This window comes from Erithacus rubecula (assembly GCF_903797595.1).
Source record: "Erithacus rubecula genome assembly, chromosome: 26".
Lineage (NCBI taxonomy): Eukaryota > Metazoa > Chordata > Aves > Passeriformes > Muscicapidae > Erithacus > Erithacus rubecula.
In genome coordinates, this window is record NC_136678.1 from 5288456 (window position 1) to 5310453 (window position 21998).

Here is a 21998-nt window from a genome sequence, read left to right on the forward strand (position 1 = left end):
TTGTGGATTCCAAAATTTCACTGAGGATAAAACACAAATTATTCCTGAGCTGTGCACATTCACTGCTGGGATGAGCAGGGCAGCATCTCCCTCCTGCTCACGAGTTCTCACACCCACATTGCACCTTCCTGCCAGCCCAGGTGAGGGCTCACCTGCCCCAAACCCCGTGTCCCCCCTGTACCCCCAGTGTCCCTTTTGCACCCCCAGGATCCCCTCTGCACCCCCAGGGTCCCTTTTGCATCCCCAGGGGTTGTTCTCCATCAGGAGTGGCTCCTGTCATTCCCAAATTTGTGATGGAGTTAAAAATCAGCTCTCCTGAGCAGTGCCAGAGCGTGGGGGATTCACCTGTTCATGCCCTGACACCTGGACAAATGAACCCTTGAAAAAGTGAATTACCAGAATCAAAGCCCTGAGATTTCCTTCGCCATAAGCAAATTTCTGAAGGAGGACAGGGAGGAGCCAGAGATTTTTTTCCCTCTGAAAGTGAATCAATCACCAGATGCCACCCAGCAGCACCAAAAATGGGAGTGAACAGACCAGAGTATAAATAATTCACAGTTTTGGGGACAAACTGAGGGGATTTAGCAGCACTGGGGTCTGAGTTTGTGTTCCTGGCGTGCTCAGAAGGATTCATCAGCCCTGGCACGCTGCAGTGCCAGCACCTGCTGTGAAAGGAATTCAGAACGTTTCACCAGCAAGAATCTCATAATTCCTCCCAATTTTGACAAACAGACTCAGCACAGTTTCAAGTGGGGTTTATTTGCAGTCATCACAACCAGTTTCCACAAAACTCACTACTGAGTGTCAGTAAATTGCACAATGCACTCAAGAACCTTTTTTTCTATTCAGCAACCACATATCTTGCACAGAAACTTTTTTACTGATAAGGCAGAAAATAGCATCTCAAGAGGAAACACGGATTTCTGAGGCCTGACATACCTGCTGGGACCTATTCTTGGAAGCATTTCTCACTCTGTATTTCTCATTTCAGCCAGACCCATCAGTGGCAGAGCCCTGAGACCCAGCCCAGGTTGATGCAACATCAGCTGCACCAGAATCCTCCCAGCCAGCTCTCAGCATTCATCCCCCACATTCCCTAGACAAAAAAATCTGCCATTTAAACAATAATTTTATGACATGATCACAGTTTATGTCTGCCAGCAGGAGAAACCCCTGTGGGATTTCCCTGGGAGCATCCTTTGGTAGCAGCGAGGGTGATGCTGATTTAATTTAATCCAACTCGTTATTTCTCTCTTCGTGATGACTCTGCTGATGTCCCTGGCAAAGCTCTCCCTGCCTGGATGCAGCTGGGGCTGCTGAGGAGCTGCACTGACTCTGTGATTAATAAATCAATTAATAGTCCCTCCCATCTCTGCAAAGCCCCTGCAGCTCCCAGCCCCGGGGTGGGTAATTAACACCACCCGCTAACGAGATTTCTCCATCCAGTCCAGGAGGATGTCCAGCTCCCCCAGGGATTTCATGGCTGCAGATGTGACATTGAGCTGAAATGATAAATGAAGGAGTGAGCTGTGGGCAGAGACCATCAATACAACCCAGCACAAAGAGAATTTAAATGTCTGTGTTAATTACCAGGCTCGGTCACCAACTCACCCCTTCATAGTTTGCAAGTATTTGTTTGAATTTCTCCCTGGATTCCTCCCCACACACACAATTATTCTGCTCACGCTGGAAAAGCAAGAGTAATTCATTAGTCTGGGCAGTTAATTTTTAAAAATAAGATTTCGGTTTCTGATTTTGCTGGGCATCATAGACTGAGACACTGGAACTGTGGGAAAGGTGCAGGACCCTAAATCAGGATTTAGCTCACAGCAGCTGCTGTGACAGACACAAGGACAGGGTAAAAATTGGGCTTTAGCAGCAAGGGGGAGTTTACTGGGCAAATATAAAAACACCTCAGTGGACAGAACACCCTTCACACCACTCTGCTTTGTATTCTCATTAAAACCATTCCTATAAACAATTTGCAGTTTTATAACCCTCCAGGCTGGTTTATGGATGGAATATCAGAGATGCAGCTGGAGCAGAACCCAGGACTTACACACTGCCCCAGTTTCCTCCTGGCACTGAGGAAGGAGTTGGCAATGCTGCTGATTTTCCTGTTCACAAACGAGTCCTCAGTCCTGCAGTGCTTGAAAACTTTGTCCACGTAGAAGGTGAAGAGCTGATGAGTGATGCAGCACCTGTCTGAAGACTTAGAAAATGAAATTAATGGCTAAAAGCTCTTCCAAAGTGTGCAGCCTGCAGCGGCTCTCTGGAATAAAGCACCTCTGACAGGAAACTGGTGTAGCTGAGCACAGCAGGACAGTTTGACTCACAGAACTTCTTCAGTGCTGCTCGATTGAAGCTGATAAAATGGATGGGAAATCATTTCAGGCTGATTTTCCAGGAGATCCACCCTCAGCAAGTCTCAGGAAATAAAACCAGCTGAATTTGCAGCTGGATGTCAGAGGCAGTGCCCAGTGCTTTGGGGTGTGGGAAAGCTGAAAATCACTGGTTTATGACAGATTGCACTTCTCAGGGTCACATCTGGGTGCTGGCAGGACCAGGCAGGACCAACCTACCTTGACCTTGTGGAGGGAGTGAGGGTGGGACAGGATGCTCAGGCTCCTGATGGGGTCTCTGGATTGCTGCAGAGAGGACAGAGATGGGCAAGGAGCTGCTGGCTCCAGAGGGGCTGCCCAGCCCCCCCAGCAGCCTGGGAAATACTCACAATATTGGCTTTAATTGCTGAGAAGCCTGCCCTGATCTCTGTCATGCTCAGGGAAACCCTGCAGCTTCCAAAGTGGAAGATTTTGTCCCCAGCTGTCGGCATCAAATTCAGCCAGCAGGACATGGAGAAGAGGCAGAAGAACAAGGGGGATCCTCTCATGGCAACTGCCTGGGAGACCTGCCCAAGGAGCAGAATATTCCTCCTTATATTCCTGAATAACTGTGATCCCTATGAAAATACACACATTTTATATAAAACTTGCATTTAAAACCCCACACTCATTAGCAACTCTTACCCATTTCTTTTTTGCTCCCCATGAGCAAGATAAAAAAAAAACAATAAAACCAAATATTTAACAGAAGAGCTCAAAAATAAAAGGAAAAATAAATAAAATATCAGTTGAAAATGCATCTAAACAAACAGAGTTCTTCTGAAAAAAAAAAAGCTATCTGAAAAAGAACTACAGTGAAATTAAATCTTTAAGTCTAATGGCACAGAAGCAACAGGAGGCAACTGACTGAAAATAACAGACCCCAAAGTCTTGTCCCAAAAGAAAACAATTTCCCTCTGGAATAGCATCAGGCAAACACAAGTTTTGTTAGCACTGAAAATTAAGGTTATTAATGAAAATAATATTTCAGAGGTAGGAATAGAGAGAATAGCCAAAAGGACATAGAGCAAGGGGATAAATTCAGTTCCTTACCTTGCTTTGGGTGTGGGCTCACCTCTCTCACCGACCTGGAGAGCTCCAGGAGGCCTTTTTATCCCAGTACCAGGAGGAAATAACTCTTGGATTAACTTTTGGGATTTTTCTTGCTTTTCCCAGCACGCATTTCCCTTTGTAATTTGCCGAGTTAATGAGCTGGTGCAAGGGACCAGCTCTCTCCCCCACAGGTGTTTCCCTCACCTCTGGAGGCGGAACTCTGGCACCTCTGCTGGGTTTGCTCTTGGCAAGAGGGATGTGACCAAAGCCAGGGCCCATCCTGGGGGTCACAGCCCCAGAACAGCCCAAATGGGGCAGTTCCCTCCTGGACAGACCATTCCCAGCTCCTCTCTTGGTGTTGGCTCGTGGTGGCATCAGCCCGTGGGTGCCAGAGGTCCCAGTTCTGCAGAGCACCTGGTAGAAGTGGTGGAACTCAAATCTTCATCCTCATGCTGGCATGAGAAGCTTTCCCCTGCCATCTCCAGGGAATCCTGGTGCCAGGTTGAGGGAATCCTACCTGCAGGTTCAGGGAATGCTGCTCCCACTCTCAGCTCCTGGGTGTTTCTCCATCCTGTGCACACAAACTCCAGCTCAGGGGTTTTGGAGCACACAGCTCCCACCTGGGCAGAGGAGTTTTCCAGGGTCAGAGGTGATTTAGGCAATCATCATTCACAGTCCAAATCTGTCCCAGACAGAGATTTCACTGACACCTTCCCCAGTCCCCCAGCCTGGTGACACCCATGATCATCCCACCACAACCTTCCCTGCTGGTCAACACAGCCAAGGAGCAAACACATTCTCCTCCCAACATTTCAGCCCCAGGGAAGCAGGAATTGTCAGCTGGGGCACCTGTCCCAGGGATGTGGCAGTGCTGCAAACCCCAGAGCCTGTGTGTTGGCTCTGAGGCTGTTCTGGATGTTTCTGCAGCCCCTTTGCAGAGAGTTTCATTGGGTCTACAAACAAAAATGTGCAGCTAAATGAACTCCCCGGGGTTTCTGGGACTCAGAGGGCACTGGGGTGGCAAAGTCCCCCCTGCAATGGCAGAGAGCCTCTGGAGATGGTTCCTGCTGGGAGCAGCAGCCCCAGCATGTCCCTGCTGCAATGCAGGAGCACCTTGTGCCTGTGGGCCAGGGCTGTCCTGCAGGGAGCTGCTGGGTGACTAATGAATTTATTGATAACCAAGCTCAGTCTTGAGCTCAGATCTGTCACCAGGGGAGGACTAGGCAAATGGATTTTCTGCCCAGGCTAGTCAGGGTGTTGCACACAGGGATGCTGGAACTGCCCCAGGTGCACCCACCTGGGAATGAGGGCAGGGCCAGGCTGCAGCAGGGTGGATTTGCCCTGGCTGAGGTTTTGGAGGGATCTGGGACAGCACAGAATCCCCACCTTCCTCCCCCAAATCCCAGCTGCTGGCTGGAATTGCAGAGGTTGTGCTGGGAGCAGAGGAAGTGGCAGCACTGGGAGCACACCCAGCCCGGGAGAGGAAACAAGGCAAGAGGCACTGAGCTCTTACTTCATTATGTAAATGGCAGATGACATGAAAGGATTGCTTTCTTCTCGGTTTCTTTTTTCCTTTTGGTAACTGAACTGACTCCCAGGATGGGTCAGCCAAGTGCCAGAAGGCAAGGAAGAGATGTGGGGGAGTGGAGGAGAGGTGCTGGGATGGGCAGGAAAGGGGGGAGATGTTGGGTTATGGGGGTCCAGGGCCTTCACAGATCTCTGCACGTGCCCCTCAGCCCCTCTGTGCTGTCACCAACCTTCTGCAAAGCAAAGGAACCAGCAGCACAAGGGCAAGCAGGGGGAAAATTCCATCGGGGTGGGGGACAACCCAGAAAAATGTTAATTTGGGGGTTTCACTGTCTGGGAAATGGTGGTGATGGAGCACCCCAAGTGCTGGGTATGGGGGATGGCCAAAAGCCTCTCGTTTCAGAGCAGGTGGGGTGGAACCAGCAGAGTTCCCAGAATGGTTGGTTGGGGTTGGGAGGGACCTCACAGCATCTCGTGTCCCATGGACAGGACACCTCCCCTGTCCCAGCTACTCCAAACCCTGTCCAGCCTGGCCTGGGGCACAGCCAGGGGCCAGGGGCAGCCACAGCTGTGCCAGGGCCTCACCACCCTCACAGGGAAAAATTTCTTCCCAAAATCCCATCCATCCCTGCCCTCTGGCAGTTTAAAGCCATCAGCACATGTTGAACCAAACCCAGATGGAAGCAAAATCACCTCAGCTTGGCTTTCCCCAGGCTGCCACCAGCCCAGCAGCTCCAGCAGCATGAAAATGCCCTCAATGAACCAGCAAATGATCCCTCTTGGCTCTGGGAAGGAAGAGGGAAAGAAGGAGCAGGGATTTCTGAAAGCCAGCATTGTGACTCTGCAGATGAGCTCAGTGAAATGGGAAGTGATTCCCCCAGGCAAAGTTAAACCCTTCGGGCAGTGCAGCTCTGGGAATGGGGCAGGGAAAGTTCTCCTCTCCCCAGAACACTTCCAGTTACCAGGGGAGGGCTCCTCCCTCGGGATTTCATGGCAGGCACGTTGGGACAGGGCACTCCGAGGGTAGTGATGGCCCAAATAACAAGCCAAGGCAGCAGAGAGCGTGGTGAGCCACTGTCCTGGCACCAGGAACCAAAACTCATCCATCCCTGTGTCGTTAACTTATCTGAGAAATCATTTATGCAAAATCCGTGGTGAGCAGAGCAGTCCCACACCACACGGGCACAGAAGGGACTGAGCCAGGATCAGAGGGAACATCCCAGAACAGCTGGAAATCACAGCTGGAATATCCCACAGCAGCTGGAGAATCACAGCTGGAATATCCGAGAGCAGCTGGAGAATCACAGCTGGAACATCCCAGAAGAGCTGGAGAATCACAGCTGGAATATCTCACAGCAGCTGGAGAATCACAGCTGGAATATCCCAGAGCAGCTGGAAATCACAGCTGGAACATCCCCAGAGCAGATGGAGAATCACAGCTGGAATATCCCAGAAGAGCTGGAGAATCACAGCTGGAATATCTCACAGCAGCTGGGGAATCACAGCTGGAATATCCGAGAGCAGCTGGAGAATCACAGCTGGAATATCCCAGAGCAGCTGCGGAATCACAGCTGGAATATCCCAGAGCAGCTGGAAATCACAGCTGGAATATCCCAGAGCTGGGAGGAAGGAGCCTCTTGGAGCTCACTGTGTGCCCAGAGCCTGCCCAGCAGCACTGTCACTGTCACTGTCACTGCCACTGCCACTGTCACTGTCACTGCCACTGTCACTCCTGAGCTGCCCCCACACATCCAAATTAATTCCCAGTTGTCCATTTCAAATCATTCATTCCCAATAATTCATTCCCAATAATTCATTCCCAATAATTCATTTCAAATCATTCACTTCAAATAATTTATTTCGAATCATTCATTTCATTCTTTAAAAAAAAAAAAAATCCTTTAAGAAATTGTCATTGAGCTGTTCTGATCCCCTCTCAAGGACTGGTCCCAGCTCACATTTAACAGCAGGTTTCCAGTAAAGTGTCTGGGGTGATAAGGCAGTTTCAATAGTGCCTTTCAAGGCACTTTCTGTGCTCTAAGAAGTTCTGATAACACTCAACAGCCCAGCCTTGGTTTGACATTCTTTGTCATCTCCCCTATTTCACAGCAGCTTTTGGCAAACCATCATTTCAGATATGAGCCTGATAATGGTTTTTCTCAGATCCCCAGAGCCAGAGAACGTGAGTGAGAGAAGTGCTCCCAGAAATTTTCATCGAGGAAGAATTGAGCCTTAATGACAACATCCAGCAGCAATATCTGGGCTCAGGAACCTTTCCTGATCTCCTTCAGGAAAAGATCTTCAAAAACTTGGCCACGTGAAACCAAAACAATTGTGGGGTGTGACACCTGCCCTGATGATGCTGTAACTCACCAAAACCCCAGTCAAAGAGTTGTAATTCCGTTTTCTGCAGCGGAAGAAAATGTTTCAGCTTGTTTTTTTCTGCACTGGAGCAGTTTCTGTGACACCTGAAGTGATGTAATCCGAGGCAGCCCTCTGCGTAGCTGGGTGTCAATGGAAAAGTGAAATGCACTTCTCAGCTCCTGAAAAATCAATATTTAATTGTCAAGAAATCCCCGTTCCCCCAAGGCAGAGCCCAACCCTCGAGTGCTGATCTGGCACTAAACTCCCTGCAGGTGAGGTCACTGTGTCCATGAGCTTGGCAGTGTCATGGAAATGTCCTCTGCCAGCCCTGACAATCAGACTGCTCCTCTCTCTTAATTAGTGCAGCTCATTATGGGCAGAAAGCCTGGCCAGGGCCAGCTCCAGCCCCAGCTCTGCAGCGCTGCTGACAGAGTAAAAAAAGGAAAAAAAAAAAAAAAAAAAAAAAAAAAAAAAAAAATAAAAAAAAAAATTGTTTTTCTCGGTAAACTCAACAAATGAGTCAGAAAACACTCAGAGAGGAGGTGCTGGGAGAGGTACAGCGTGTACCCTCTGCTCAGGCACGTTTCGAGCCACAACCACTCGAATAATTCTGAAATTCAAACACTGGTGCTGCTCTGGGCGGGCTGGGCTGGGGGAAATGTGGGTTTATTCAGCCAAGATCCAGGACAGCCAGAGCTGAAGTTCAGCTGCTTTCCAGGATTCCTGCCCAGAGCTCCCCAGTGCCCAGATTCACAGCAGCTTTAGGGGGAGCAGAGCAGCTCCTTTCCCAGCCTGGGGAGCTTTGGAGAGCCTGGGACAGTGCCAGTCACCCCAAAATGTCCCTAAGCCCAAAACAATGGAATTTATCCAAAATAATGTCCCAACCTCTAAACAATGTCCTTTATCCAATATAATGTCCTGTGGAAGATGTTACAATGTCCCTCAGCCTAAGACAATGTTCTTTATCCAAGACAATGTCCCTCATTCAGGAAAATGCCCCTAACCCCAAACCAATGTCACTAAATCCAAACCAATGTCACTAAACCCAAACCAATGTCCCTAAACCTAAGCCAATGTCCTTAACCCCAAACCAATGTCCCTAAACCCAAACCAATGTCCTTAACCCCAAACCAATGTCCCTAAACCCAAACCAATGTCCTTAACCCCAAACAAATGTCCTTAACCCCAAACAAATGTCCTTCATCCAGAAAAATGTCCCTAAACCAATGTCCTTCATGTAGGACAATGTCCCTAACACTAAACCAATGTCCCTAACCCTAAACCAATGTTCCTCATGCAAACCAATGTCCCTCACCCAGGACAATGTCCCTAAACCCAAATCAATGTCCTTCATCCAGGACAATGTCCCTAACCCCAAACCAATATCCCTAACCCCAAACTAATGTCCCTCACCCCAAACCAGTGTCCCTAACCCCAAACCAATGTCCCTAACCCCAAACCAATGTCCCTCACCCCAAACCAATGTCCCTCACCCAGGACAATGCCTGAATCCTCCTGATTTAGGGCATCACCCATGGCTGTCCCTCTGGGGCTCCTCCTGCCATTGTCAGAGCCCAGCCCAAGGGAAGGGGACAGGGACATGTCCCCCATGCTGGGGTGGCCCTGGGCTGCTGCTGCACGTCCTGGCCCTGTCAGGGACCTGTCCCAGCAGTGCCACCACCTGTGTCACCTCCTGCCAGCCCAGATGTGACACTCACCCTGTGATTCACAGCACTGCTGCTGCTGCCACAGGATTTCACCCTGAAAGGGGAAAAAAATGGGAAAAAAAAAATTTAAAAAATTTCTTTTTTTCCCCTTCTCTTGTAAGATTCACCTTTGAGGAAGAGGAAAAGCGTGGTGGAGGATCTCGAGCATCGACAGCTGTTCTGCAGAAAATTCATTTAGTCACCAGGGCGGGGGGTGTGGAAGGTTTGATAATTGTTTCCTCTGCTCTGGCAAAATATGAACTCATGTTTTGGTTATCATAAATGGCATCTTCCCCACAGAGAAATGCATATTTCAGGCTTTTAGAATTAAATAATTCAGCTCAAAAAGCGCTTTTTTTTTTTCACCTATCCAGCACTTGGGTTTCAGGTGCTGCCTCTGTGTCCGTGTGAGTCCCCCAAGAACCAGCCCATGGGAGCCAAACTCACCCTTGATCAGTTCAGAGACCAACTGGGGATTTAAATTCCCACTGGGAATTTGGGAAATGTTCATCCAAACACTGCAGCAGCTCAGGGGTTGCCCAAAAAGGGGAGGGAATCACCCATCACAGTCCAAGGGCAGCTCCCCTGCAGGCAGCTCTGCCTCCCCCATCCCTGTTTCTGGAGAACTAAAAAATGCTGTGACAGCAGAAGCCACTCCCCAGACACACAGAATCACCCAAGCTGGAGGAGACTTCAGATCACCAACAACCAACTCCTAACCACCCCCAAACCCTATTCCCAAAAAGATCTTTAGATGGAAAACGTGGGGCTGGAGCAGCCAATGGATCTGAGAGTCCCACCCAGCCCCCGAGGGCAAAATGTGCTGACACTGCAGGCAACAAATGACACCTAATGAAGGAGAAACTGAGAGCTGGCTGCCCCGTTTGGGGGTGAGCATTTTTGGGGAGCAGATGAATCACTCCAACAGGCAGGCAAGCTTCAGCTTTCACCAAAACTGAAAGCTGTGTTTCAGTAAATTCGCTGCTGCCCCGTGCACAGCCGGGTTTCGCTTTTGGGTTCACATTCCCCTGTCCATTTCACAAAGAGCCAGAGCTGCTTTTGGGATGGATGCACGTGGGATGAGCTCAGGGATGGGCAGCAGGAGGGCTGGCACTGAGCTCCAGGGATTCCTGCCTTGTTTGATATAACACATCCACAGGGAAGGGCGAAAAACAGGAAAATTGGGCACTGCTTGTTTCCCTCTGGGTGTAAATTCCTGGAAAATCTGGCCCAAGGTGGATTTTTTCACCCTGGGTAGCTCACATGGGGAGCAGCAGCTTGGCCTCCTGTGCCCTGAGCTCACTGAAGGTTCTTTCCTCCCTGCACAGCCCCCTCTGCCCATCCCTGTCAGTCAGGGGCTCTGCCAGGATTTTGGCTTTTCACCTGACTTTGTGTTTTCAGCAGGCACTGCTGAGGAGCAGGGATGAAGTTCCCATCCCTCCTTTCCCGACAGCAGAGGAAGTTTGCTTCAGATCATGTTTTTTTCTTCTTTTTTTTTCTTCTTATTTTTAAACAGTGAAAGGGGTTTTCCATCATTCAACTTCATCTTCCACTTCCTAGTTACAGTCCTCAAAAGTGACAGGGAAGCAATAACCAAACAGAGACATAAATGCCTGATGCTGATAATGAGTTAATCTTCCTCAAGCTTCCACAGAAAGATAAATCCCAGGGAAATGGGTGAGGGAGCTGGAGCAGAGCAGTTCTGAGCAGGAGTGGGGCTGACACCCCATCCCCATGGGGAGCAGCAGGATTTCAATTAAACTATGCTGCTTTTATAACTCAATTTCTGCCCCCAAGGCAGGGGAGTGGAAATAAATGGATTTTACAGTCCTTTCCAACTCACTCTATAATTCCATGATTTTCTTTAGGTCTCCATATTAAGATATCTGTTAGGAGAAGGAGGATGGATCATCTATTCCCTCTGTAAAAAAAAAAAAGAAAAAAAGAAAGAAAAGGGAAATCTGAACACTTCTAAAACCCTGTGAAACCTCTGAAAAAGCTCCTGTGGTGGGTCTTTTTTTTTTTGATCTACAAAACCACAGCAAAGCTTTTGGAGCAGAAAGATCAGCAGGAGCAGGTGGAAAATCCCCTGGCAGCAGAGGGGATGCTGCAGCATCCCCAACCTCACTGCTCGCTGTGGGGTGGCAAAGAAAACCCAGGATTTCCAAGCCCTCTGCACAAAAACCACCCCAAAACCCCAAAAGTGAGTGAAGCTGCCTCTGAAATTCACCCCAGAGCTTCTGAGCAGCAGCTTGGCCTCCTCTGATTTCTCAAACCGTGATAAGGAGTTTCTGTCTTATGACCCCAGAGCACTATAAATAGGCTGGGCTTGTGTTATTGGTCAGAGTTTTGGTGATAAATCATGACAAAGTCAATGTTCACCAGAAGATCCCCACATTTCCCTCCTCTCCCCACCCCAAGCAATACCAGAACTAGAAAAAAGAAACTCCTCCAAGCAACACTTGTGCAATGAGCTGCTCAGGGCAGGAGTTGCTCAAAATTCCTTCTGTAGAAGGCCAAAACAAAAAATTTAAAAGGCAGTGCAGGTGACATTTGGGCCAATGGATTATATATTCAGGGATTTTTTTCATACTTTTACACTTTTTGGTTGTCTGCAAAGAAACTCACCTGAGGAAAACTCACAGTCCTCACTCCTGAGACTCCAAATTCCAAACTGGTTTTTCTAAGGATGATGCTGTGAGCATCCTAAAACTGTCTTTTATTCAGGGCAGAATAAAAGAGATGAAAATACAACAACAGCTCTGTTTGCTTTGTGGATTGGGAAAAGCCCTGTGTGGATGATGGGAGCATCACTGACCTCACACCCCAGAGAGGGGTTTAAAATGGCAAAACACGTGGGAAATAGGGAATAAAGCACAGCTCAACCTTCCAGGTTGGCAGAGGAATTCCAGGGATATTAAATCTGGATATTATTTCATCTCTGCCTAAGGCTGCAACAGAATTGCAAATATTGGGAGGTTTATAAAAGTGTAAATGTTTCTCAGTGAAGTTTGTCACCAAAACTGAACCTGCAGAGGGGAGAAGGTCTCCATCACTTGGTTCTTTCATGTGACAATTCCAGAGAGTTCCAGCTTAATTTAGATCATGTGGAAGTTCTGGACCTTTCTAAGAACTCCTTATGTAACACTCTGTCTGTGTCACATTAGCAGTGAAGTCCCAATGACACCAATCCATGATTAATAACCCATTTCTGGACAAGACAAACTGCTGACATTGGTCAAATTTCCAAAGAGCAATTTGGCATTTACCTGTTGAGGTCAGTGTGACTCACGCCACCAGCTCTGACCAGGTTTCTAAATGTGAAATATCCCACGTCACGCCCCATCAGCAGGAAAAATTCTTAAAAAAAGAACAAATCAGAGCAGTTGGTGCTTCACAAGGAACTGTTAGTCACCAGCACTGGGCTGCTGAGAGAGCAATGTCAGAGCTCAAACACGGGGTGAAGGAAAGGCCACCAAGTCCCCACTTCCCCCAGGGCGTCACCAGCAGCAGATTGTCCAGGAGGGATGAGAAATGGGGAATTTCTGAAAGGGAAAGAAAGGACAACCCCACTGTGGCAGCCTGGAAATGCAGGGGATCCTCCAAGTTACAGCTAGAATAGACAGAAAATCACAGAATCACAGATCACTGAGGCTGGGAAATACCTCTGAGATCATCGAGTCCAGCCTGTGACTGATCCCTGCTTTGTCACCAGCCCAGAGCACGGCCAGGTGTTCCTTGGACACCTCCAGGGATGGTGAAACCACTCCAAGCATGGTAAAACCACTCCAGGGATGGTAAAACCACTCCAGGGATGGTAAAACCACTCCAGGGATGGTAAAACCATTCCAAGGATGGTAAAACCACTCCAGGAATGGCAAAACCACTCCAGGGATGGTAAAACCTCCCCAGGGATGGTAAACCATTCCAAGGATGGTAAAACCATTCCAAGGATGGCAAAACCATTCCAGGGATGGTAAAACCTCTCCAGGGATGGTAAAACCTCTCCAACAATGGTAAAACCACTCCAGGGATGGTAAAACCTTTCCAGGGATGGCAAAACCACTCCAAGGATGATAAAACCCTTTCAGGGATGGTAAAACCTCTCCAACAATGGTAAAACCTTTCCAGGGATGGTAAAACCTTTCCAGGGATGATAAAACCCCTCCAGGGATGGTAAAACCCTTTCAGGAATGGTGAGATCCCTCCAGGGATGGTGCTACACAACACCCCTCTATCCAAAAACCAACGTAGAGACCAAAAAGGAAAAAAAAAAAAAAAAAATAGTAGAAATTTGTCTCCTCAAACGTTGCCAAGGTAAGAAAAGCCCCGCCAATGATCAGGTGAGGTGGCACCCTGCTCCAGTGACGGCACCTGAGGACACCAACCCCAAACGCTGCCCAGGAGCACGGCCAGGACCAACCTTTGCTGGTGGCACATGGTGGAGAAAGTGCTCAGCCACGGGGCTGTGCTTTAGAGCGAAGCAGCGTGCGCTGCTCCTGCCAACCCGCAGCCGTCACAGGTTTGCGGGAGGTGGGGTAGAAGCACAGCAAGCGGCTTTTGAGTAACTTTTCTCCTTCCTGAGCCGGTCTTCTTGGCAAGGACGAAACGCGTTTCCTAAAGGTTCAGCGCTCCGCCCACGCCGCCCGGACACTCTTTAGGAAAAAGGTGTTTTCTTCATTCATGATGTGTAGTAGCGCAGCCGCCGCCTTTCCACAGCGCTCAGCAGGGCTGAGTCACAGCGAAACTGCAGCGTCAAGATCCCTGACGAGGCAGAGGAAGCGCAGGTAAACACAGCAGCGAGGCAGAGAATCGCCCTGCGCACGCCAGAGTTTCCTCTGCGGAACGGGCACGGCTGCCTGACGCTGCTGGCAGCCCCAAAACGCAGCCCCAAAACACAGCCCCAAAAACACAGCCCCAAAACACTGCAGGAGCCGCTCAGGAGCCGCTGCCTGGCACGTTCGGGATGTCACAGGTGACTTCACGGAGAGCCCGGGTGGCTGAAAATAAGAGAGGTTTGGAAACGAGCGCTCAGCTGATGGGCAGGGTGGAAGGAGGCTCCAAATTCTGCTCCGATCCTGCTGCTGCCAGGGCACGTCCCCAAGGCTGGATGTTAGGGAAAGGTTTTTTATTAAAAGAGGGATAAAGTGCTGGAATTGTCTGCCCGGGGAGGTGGTGGAGTCACCATCCCTGGGTGTGTTTAAACAAAGATTGGGTGTGCACTTGGTGCCACGGGTTATTGAGGTGTTAGGGCTGGGTTGGACTTGATGATCTTGAAGGTCTCTTCCAACCTGGTGATTCTGTTCTGTTCTGTTCTGTTTATTCTGGTTTGTTCTGTTCTGTTTGTTCTGTTCAAAGCCCCTCTCCCATGTATCCACAAACACACCAGCTCCAAACCCACAGCTGAGGCTTTTCCACTGCAGGGAGAGCCTGGGGCTCCATCCTCCCCTGAAGGGAGCAGGATTAGCTCCAGGCTTTGAGCACCCAGAGTTGCACAAACCCACCTCACACAGCAGCTTCCACACCCTGATGAAGCACAGCAGCCATCTGAGTCTTGCCACTGAAGATTTATTGATTTAAATTTATTGGTTTAATTTAATGCAAAAAAAAAAAAGCAAAAACCTGTCCCAGTGTGGGGTCCCAGGGAAAGGTGGGGTCCTGCCTGTGGGAATTGAGTTTAGGGCTAATTTTGTCTGAGCTTTGTGCTCTTCTCCTTTCTGATGGATTCTGCTGACAGTCAAGAGGAAAAACCCCACAGCTGTGTTAGAGCAGGGGAACAAAGCTGGGCCCCCAAAAGCATGACCCAGGCCATGATTCAGCTGCACTGATGTTCCTGCAGTGATTCCCCAGGAGCAGCTTCCCCATCACCTCTGGGAGAGACAATACCAACAGAAAAAAAGGAAAACAAATCACAAAATCCCACACTTCCCCTGCCTCAGACTCTCCAGTTGCTGGGGTTTAATTTTCTTTGCTCTTGCACGTGGACATGCCAACCATTCCTCTCTCCTGCTCCTAAAAATAGAGTGAAAAACTCTCAGTGTGCAGGAACAAACAATACTTTGCATTTCTCCAGCTTTTTTTTTCACAGCAATAAATTCTCTCTCAGAGGTTCACAAATTCAACTTGAAAGCAGATCAGTGTGATGAAGAAGATGAGAATTTCAGGGATTTGTTCCCTAATGGAGGAAGGCTTCCCTACTGGAAGAATGAACTATTTAAAATAACACGAGGGATTGCAAAGAAAATCTCCTGATTTCAGAAAATCCAAATTTATCTCCCCTCTCACTTTTTTTGGATGCCAAATTCCCGAATAAATAAGTGAAATCTTTATCCCAAGGAAGCAGAGGGTGTGGGCTAAAACAGATACAGAGTGGAGAAAAGAGAGGGAAGCGGAAAATGGGGACGTCACAGGGGACACTTTTATCACTGCTGGGACAATAAGTCCCAGCTAAGACAGGACACACTGCTGCTGGGATGGGGCTGCTGCCCATTTCTAGGAAATAAAGTAAGATTGAAAAGCCTGGAAAATGAATTTTGATGACCTGCTCATGCATTTTAATGCCAGGCATCAAAGTAATGGCACAAATCCTGATGCTGCTCTGGAGGATCCACCAGGAACCAGAGCAGGGCTGGAATCCTCCCCTGGGACCCTCTGATCCCATTGGCACCCAGCTGATGTTTGGGAGAACAAACTGAGCTTGTTGAGCAGTGAAAATTCACATCAGCTTCAGCTGACATGTGCATTAGTTAAAAAAACAAGAAAACAAAAAACAAATAAATTAAAAATGAGGATTTCGGATGGTGATGTGCGTTTGCAGATTAGGATGCCAAAGGAAGAGACAGAGAATTTGTACAGTTCATGAAAAGCAATTCTGCTGAGTGATGCTCTCTGCAGGTTTGCTACTGAGATTTAAAACTAGCAACACTTTTTTTTTTTTTCCCCCTAACCATACAACATTCATCTAAAAATAAAAAATGGAACTGTTAGAATAAAGTAACCTCACGCAGCACCTTGGATTCTTTGTATGTCTCTGCAGCTTTCCTCCTCAGCCACAGCTAAATTTACAAGAAACAAGCCATGTAAAAAAAAAAAAAAATGCAGAGTCTAAGCACAAAAAATTTGATGGGGTGTGAGGAGAGGAGGGGGGTCACAGGAAACCCAAGTTGACGGGAACCCAAGTGACATTTGGGCTTAATGAATGACTTAAAACCCCAATATTGCTGCTCAGGAAATGGGGAGAGGAAACGGAGCGATGTTTTGAGAGTATAAATGAGGGGCTCCATCAAGGTGAAAGCTGCAGATCTTCTCGGTCCCCTCCTGTGGGACCCAGAGCTGAGGCACAGGGGAGCAAGCAGCCTTTCCCCAGAGCATGAGGAGCTGCTGCAGGGGCACAGCAGTGCCCACCCTGCTGCTGCTGCTGCTGCTGCTGGGCTCTGCCCTCGCCCTGCCCTCCTGCAGCCACTTCCCCCAGCTCCTGCCTGCCAGGCTCAAGGAGATCCGGCTCAAGTTTGAGGAAATCAAGGATTATTTTGTAAGTATCGTTAATTTTTTTTTTTTTTTTTTTTTTTTTTTTTTTGTCTTCTGGTTTTGCCTTTCTTGCAAAGTTCTGGGATCTGGAGGAGGAGGAAGAGCTTCCCCCCAGCAGAAATGATTTGGCTGCTCTGTGTTAAGGGTGAGCAAGAGAAGTTCGGTTTTGCTTCTCACTGAGAGAAAATCTGCAAGGTTTTTCTTCCTAGTTTCAATGACAATGAACTCGAGATTTCATAATGAACCTTTCTAGCCAGACTTCCCTCAAAATGTTGCAAACCAAGTTAATCACTGAATTAATAGGAGGAAATCGTTTTTGCTTCAGAGCAACAAGGTCCAGCCCTGCTGAGGTCAGTGCCAGGCTAAAAGGGAAATCTTTGGGTGCAGATTTTTTTGGTTTGAAAGAACCACAAAACCTGCCCAGAGTGGAGGAGCACAGCAGGTACTGAACACCTGCACTGGTGCCTGTGCAAGGTCCCTGCTCTGCATCATCAGGGATGCAAAAAGCACTGGAGGCACTCAGAGCATCTGCCACGGCTTCAGCTCTGACAGAGCTGCTTGGCCACAGCTCTGCTGCTGCTTTAGCCCATGCCAGTGTCTTCTAGCAATAAAACAAGATAATTCTCCAGATGAAATCTCAAGCTAATGTCATGGTTTGTGTTTGTCATCAAACGAACACAGCCAGGATTTTAGGAGTGGAGTTGGCTGTGAATCTCCCAGATAGTGTTGGGAAGGAATTTTTTTGATCTCTCAGGGCAGCTTGTAATGCTTTGGGTGGTGCCAGCCCACCCCACTGCAGCAGGAGAACAAACCCCCTTTTCCCCATCAAGAGGAGACTTTAGGGGTGCCCAAAGCAGGGGATGAACCCTCCTGCCCTGGCAGAGGGTGGCTCCAGGGCTCTGACACCTCTGCAGAAGCCTGAGGCAGCAGCAGCCTGTGCAGGGAGAGCCAGCGGCTCCAGCTCAGCCCCAGGAGTTTCACAGTAACAAGTTCAATGGCACAGAGGTTGTGATTTCATTTTCGTGCTGCTCTGTGGGCCAGAGTGGCTCCTCTGCCTGGGGGCACCGTGCTCTGCTCAGGGCTCAGCTCGCCTTTGCTGCAGGGAGACCCCAAATGCAAACAAGGCAAGGGCCACTGGTTGGGGCGAATGGGAAGAGCTGAGTCCCTGCTGAGAAAGCTCATTTTTTAATTCCATCCTCCCCCAGCAATCCAAAGACGACGATCTCAGCACTCAACTGCTCAGCTCTGACCTGCTGGAGGAGTTCAAGGTAAGAATCTCACTCCCCTGCAGCTCCTCACCTTGCCCATCCCTGGGCAGTTCCAAAGGAAGGGCAGCAGCTGCTGCCACCCTGCAGGGACACGTGTGGCTGTGCAGGGGCTGGCAGGGGGCTCCAGCCTGGCTTTGCACAAACCCAGAGCCAGGCTGGGGCTGTCCCCAACCTCCTTCCCTGCTGTCCCCAGGGGCGCCTGGGCTGCCAGTCGGTGTCGGAGCTGATGGGCTTCTACATGGACGAGGTGCTGCCCAGCGCCATGAGCAGCAGCAACCAGCACCAGCGCAGCGTGGGCGACCTGGGCAACCTCCTGCTGAGCCTGAGAGCCGCCATGAGGCGCTGCGTGAGTGGGCGGGGCTGGGCGGGGCGGGGCTGGGCGGGGCAGGGTGGGGCGGGGCTGGGATGGGTGGGGCTGGGATGGGCGGGGATGGGATGGGTGGGGCTGGGATGGGCGGGGATGGGATGGGCGGGGCTGGGATGGGCGGGGCTGGGATCCAGGCAGGGATGCAGGGTGGAATGCAGGCAGGGATGCAGAGATGCAGGCAGGGATGCAGGGTGGGATGCAGGCAGGGATGCAGGCAGAGATGCAGGCAGGGATGCAGGCAGGGATGCAGGCAGGGATGCAGGCAGGGATGCAGGCAGAGATGCAGGCAGGGATACAGGGAGGGATGCAGGGTGGGCTCTGTGCTCACATCAGTGCCCTGAGGATGCTGCAGGAGCAGCCCTGTGAGTCAGAGCAGATCTGTCCCTTACCTGGCTGCTGGAGCTGCTGCAGTCACACCTGGTGTGGCCATGAGCCCATCACTGCAGTCAGATGGGACACAGCCTGTCCCTCCCAGGGCTGGCAGCAGGGACACAGGGCTGGGGACAGGCTGAGAGCCTGGGCTGGGTCAGTCCAGCAGGGCATGGTGCAAACCTGTGGGGTCACTGCTGGGGTCACTGCTGGGGTCACTCACTGTGGGGTCACTGCTGGGGTCACTGTGGGGTCACTGCTGGGGTCACTCACTGCTGGGGTCACTCACTGCTGGGGTCACTGCTGGGGTCACTCACTCTGGGCTAAGGAAAGGAGGGAGCAGCAGTGACAAGGGCCAGGAGAGGGGACAGCCCCAGCCCAGCAGTCCCTGGGGAGGGTCCCTGGGGCTGAGGCTCGTGTCCCTTTGCAGCACAGATCCTTCACCTGCGAGGAGAGGAGCACCAGCATGAAGCACATCAAGGAGAACTTCAGCAAGGTGAGGCCACGCTCAGGGCTGGGCTGGGAGGAACCTGCTGCCACCACAGGGCAGAGGGGAGGGAGAGCAGAACCCAGAATCACATCAATGACAAATCCAGGGAGGGGTCAGTGAGGGGTGGGAGGTCTGGGATCCCCAGGGGATTGGGCAGAGGAGCTGGAGGTGCCCATGGAAGGAGGATTTGGGCAGAATTTGGCACCGTGCATCACGGATCTGTGACAGTCACACCTGGCTCTCCCCTGCAGATGAACAGGAATGGAATCTACAAGGCCATGGGAGAGTTTGACATCTTCATCAACTACATTGAAAAATACTTAACAATGAGGAGAGGGAACTGAGAGCACCCCGGGTCTCCATTTCCCACACCAACTCCTGCTACTTCTTTAAAAATCACTTTAGGCTGCAAGAGCTCAAATTAAGTTATCTCAAGGTTCAGGTCAAGAGTTAAGGTCAATAACTTCCAGCTTAATATTCTATTTAAGGGTTATTTTTTTGAATAGTTGAATTTATTATTTATTACTTCCAATACCTCAGTGTTGATGTTTACAGTATGTTTTGAAGAGAGGAGCAATGAGCTTGTAAATTACTATTTATTATTCAATATTGTAATATTGTTTATTGTAATGCTATTTTATTCATAGCTTCAAAACATCCAAAGCAGCATTTTTCTGGAGGGCAGACAATGAGCTGAGCTTATTCTCCTCCTGATTAGGAGCAAGGCCAGCTCTGAGTTCAACAAAATTTAATTTTAGGCAAATGACCCTCACCTCATATCCTATATCTCTATTTATTTATGCAATCAGGTGGTTTTATGCTTAGGAGGAGAAAAAGCCACAGCAACAGCTTGGTTGACTCCACTTTAGACTTCAGATTAGTCCAGATTAAATCTAAAAAATTAGTAAAAGGAATGAAATATTTGGTTCTAATAGAACCTGAATTAAATATTGCTCAATGTCTGCCCTCCAGACTTGCTGGGCAGCCACTCTGCACTTTCCAAAGTTAACCTTAGTATGTTCCAGTCTCTGATTGGGTTTTACTCACTGTTTTACTGCTGTTTGTTTTCTTTTAGTTAGAGGATATTTAATTAACCACCATTTTAAGGTGGCTTGGGTAATTTGCATTCAAATCCGTGGGGCTGCTCCCAATTTGGGGTTGGATTTTTAATCCCCAGCAGCAGTGGGAGCAGTGGCTGATTTTAGGGCTCAGCTTCCTCCTCACCCTGGTGGACACTGAGCCAGAGGAAAATGCCACAACCCCCAGAGAGGCTTTTACTTCTAATATTTAGAAGTGGAAGGGCCCCCACCTGATGAAACACTGCCAGTTGGGTGTTTGCTGTGCAAGTCCCAGCTGAGGAGAGGTTCTTTAGGCTGGATTTATTCTTTGTGGACGTTTCTGGTGGCAGGAATTGGATATTCCCAGCAGGAATGCTGCTCCTGCTGAAAGCTCAGCCTCAAGGGCAGCCAAAGATTGTAAAACTTCAATTAAATTAAATTCTAACCAGGGCACGTTCAGCTCCTGTTGGGCCAATCCTGTTTTTCCCTCCAAACACCTTGGATGTTGTGGGACAGCCCTGGAGCCAAGGACAATATCAGCTCCTGCCACTGGGTGAACGTTCACCTGTTTATCTGTATGAAGAGAAATCCTTTATTTTTGCTAATAAAGACTCCCTAATGACTGCAGCCTCTGTCCTGTTCTGTGAGCAGGGCTGTAAATCAGCTCCAGCACTGGGTGCTGTGCCTGGTGTCAGAAGGAGCCCAGCAGGCACAGATCCAGGTGGGAAGCACCAGCAGGGAGGTTTGTCTGGTGTTAACAACCAGGGAAGGGAGAAAACCTGAAGGTGACACATTTAAAAGCAAATTTCTCACTGAATCCCTGTCACTGGTCTCTCGCAGCAGGAACTGGGGAGCAGCAATCACAGAATCACCCACGGGTGCTCCAGCAGCATTTTCCCTTTGCTGGAGCTCTGCCCACAGCTGTGCCAGCATGCACTGCTTAAAAAATAAATCAAAAACAGAGGGAAAGCCCAACTGGCAGCTTGGAGATCCAGGGCACCATCACAAATCTAATTCCAGCCAGAATCCTGGCACCAGTGTCCCTGCAGGCTGCACCCTGAGCTGTGCTGGCTGTGGGCAGCAGCTCTGCACATCAGCTGAGCCCAAAATCTCAGAGTTTTGGGGAAAAACCACCCTAAAGCCCATCCCTTGCTGCTGCTGCCCCCAGAAGCTGCTGTGAGCCCCAGGCTGAGGCAGTTCCTGCCAGTCTGGCTGTTGCAGTAAGAGCAGGGTTGTGGCAGAGATCAGAGCTGGTTTCTGGTTTTGTTGTCCCACTGAAGTTGGGTTTCCTTGCTGGGCACCCTCCCCCTGTGAGCTGCCAGCTCAGCAGAGCCCAAATCACCTCCTGACCTGCTGCTGCTGCTGCTCTGCCCCAGGGCTGGGCTTGTCCAGCCCAAATCCTGCCTCTCCTCCTGGGGCTGCCTCGGGGAGAAGCTTGTGCTTCTCCTCTCTTTAGAAACTTTCCTCAAAGCCACAAGGACCCACTGCTGTGCTTGCTGCAGGGACAGAAATTCACTTTCTTCATCACCTCCAGCATGAGGAGGGTGAAGCCCAGCTGGACAGCAGGGTGGAAGTGTCTCCTCAACCAGCAGGACAGACAGACAGACACCTCCTGTCGTGTACTGGCACTGAGGAACCAAACCTCACTGGCCTCTTTCTTGGAACAGGAAAAAAAAATTGTCACATCAGGAGGAAGATGAGCCTGACCATGACCTTCATCCTCCCAGGGTGCCACAAGGACCAGGGACAAGCCTTGAGGTGGTATGAGGGACCTTAAGCACAAAAAGGGCAAAATTAAAAACAACTGAACCCTGCTAAAACTTGTTTAGAATAGCAGAAGCTTTCAGAACTTTCCTCATTTTGTTGTGGTTGTAGTTAACACTTGTTA

General features: G+C 49.6%; 2 protein-coding genes across 2 annotated transcripts; one reads left to right on the forward strand and one right to left on the reverse strand.

The window, feature by feature from the left end:
• Positions 1-1373: 1373 nt before the first annotated feature.
• LOC306812457 (interleukin-20-like) lies at positions 1374-2873 on the reverse strand. Its single transcript, XM_079327053.1, has 5 exons — positions 2732-2873; positions 2583-2648; positions 2060-2212; positions 1612-1686; positions 1374-1502 (listed from the first exon to the last, which is right to left on the reverse strand). The coding sequence occupies exons 1-5, from the start codon at positions 2852-2854 to the stop codon at positions 1425-1427; spliced, it is 495 nt and encodes a 164-aa protein (XP_079183179.1). The 5' UTR covers positions 2855-2873; the 3' UTR covers positions 1374-1424.
• Positions 2874-13366: 10493 nt separating this feature from the next.
• On the forward strand, positions 13367-20732 carry IL10 (interleukin 10; the record flags this gene model as incomplete). The annotated part of the gene is made up of 6 exons (XM_079327027.1): positions 13367-13374; positions 16490-16562; positions 17764-17826; positions 18020-18172; positions 18993-19058; positions 19304-20732. 6 exons carry the CDS (start codon positions 13367-13369, stop codon positions 19394-19396), a joined length of 456 nt encoding a protein of 151 aa, XP_079183153.1. The 3' UTR covers positions 19397-20732.
• Between the last annotated feature and the right edge of the window lie 1266 nt (positions 20733-21998).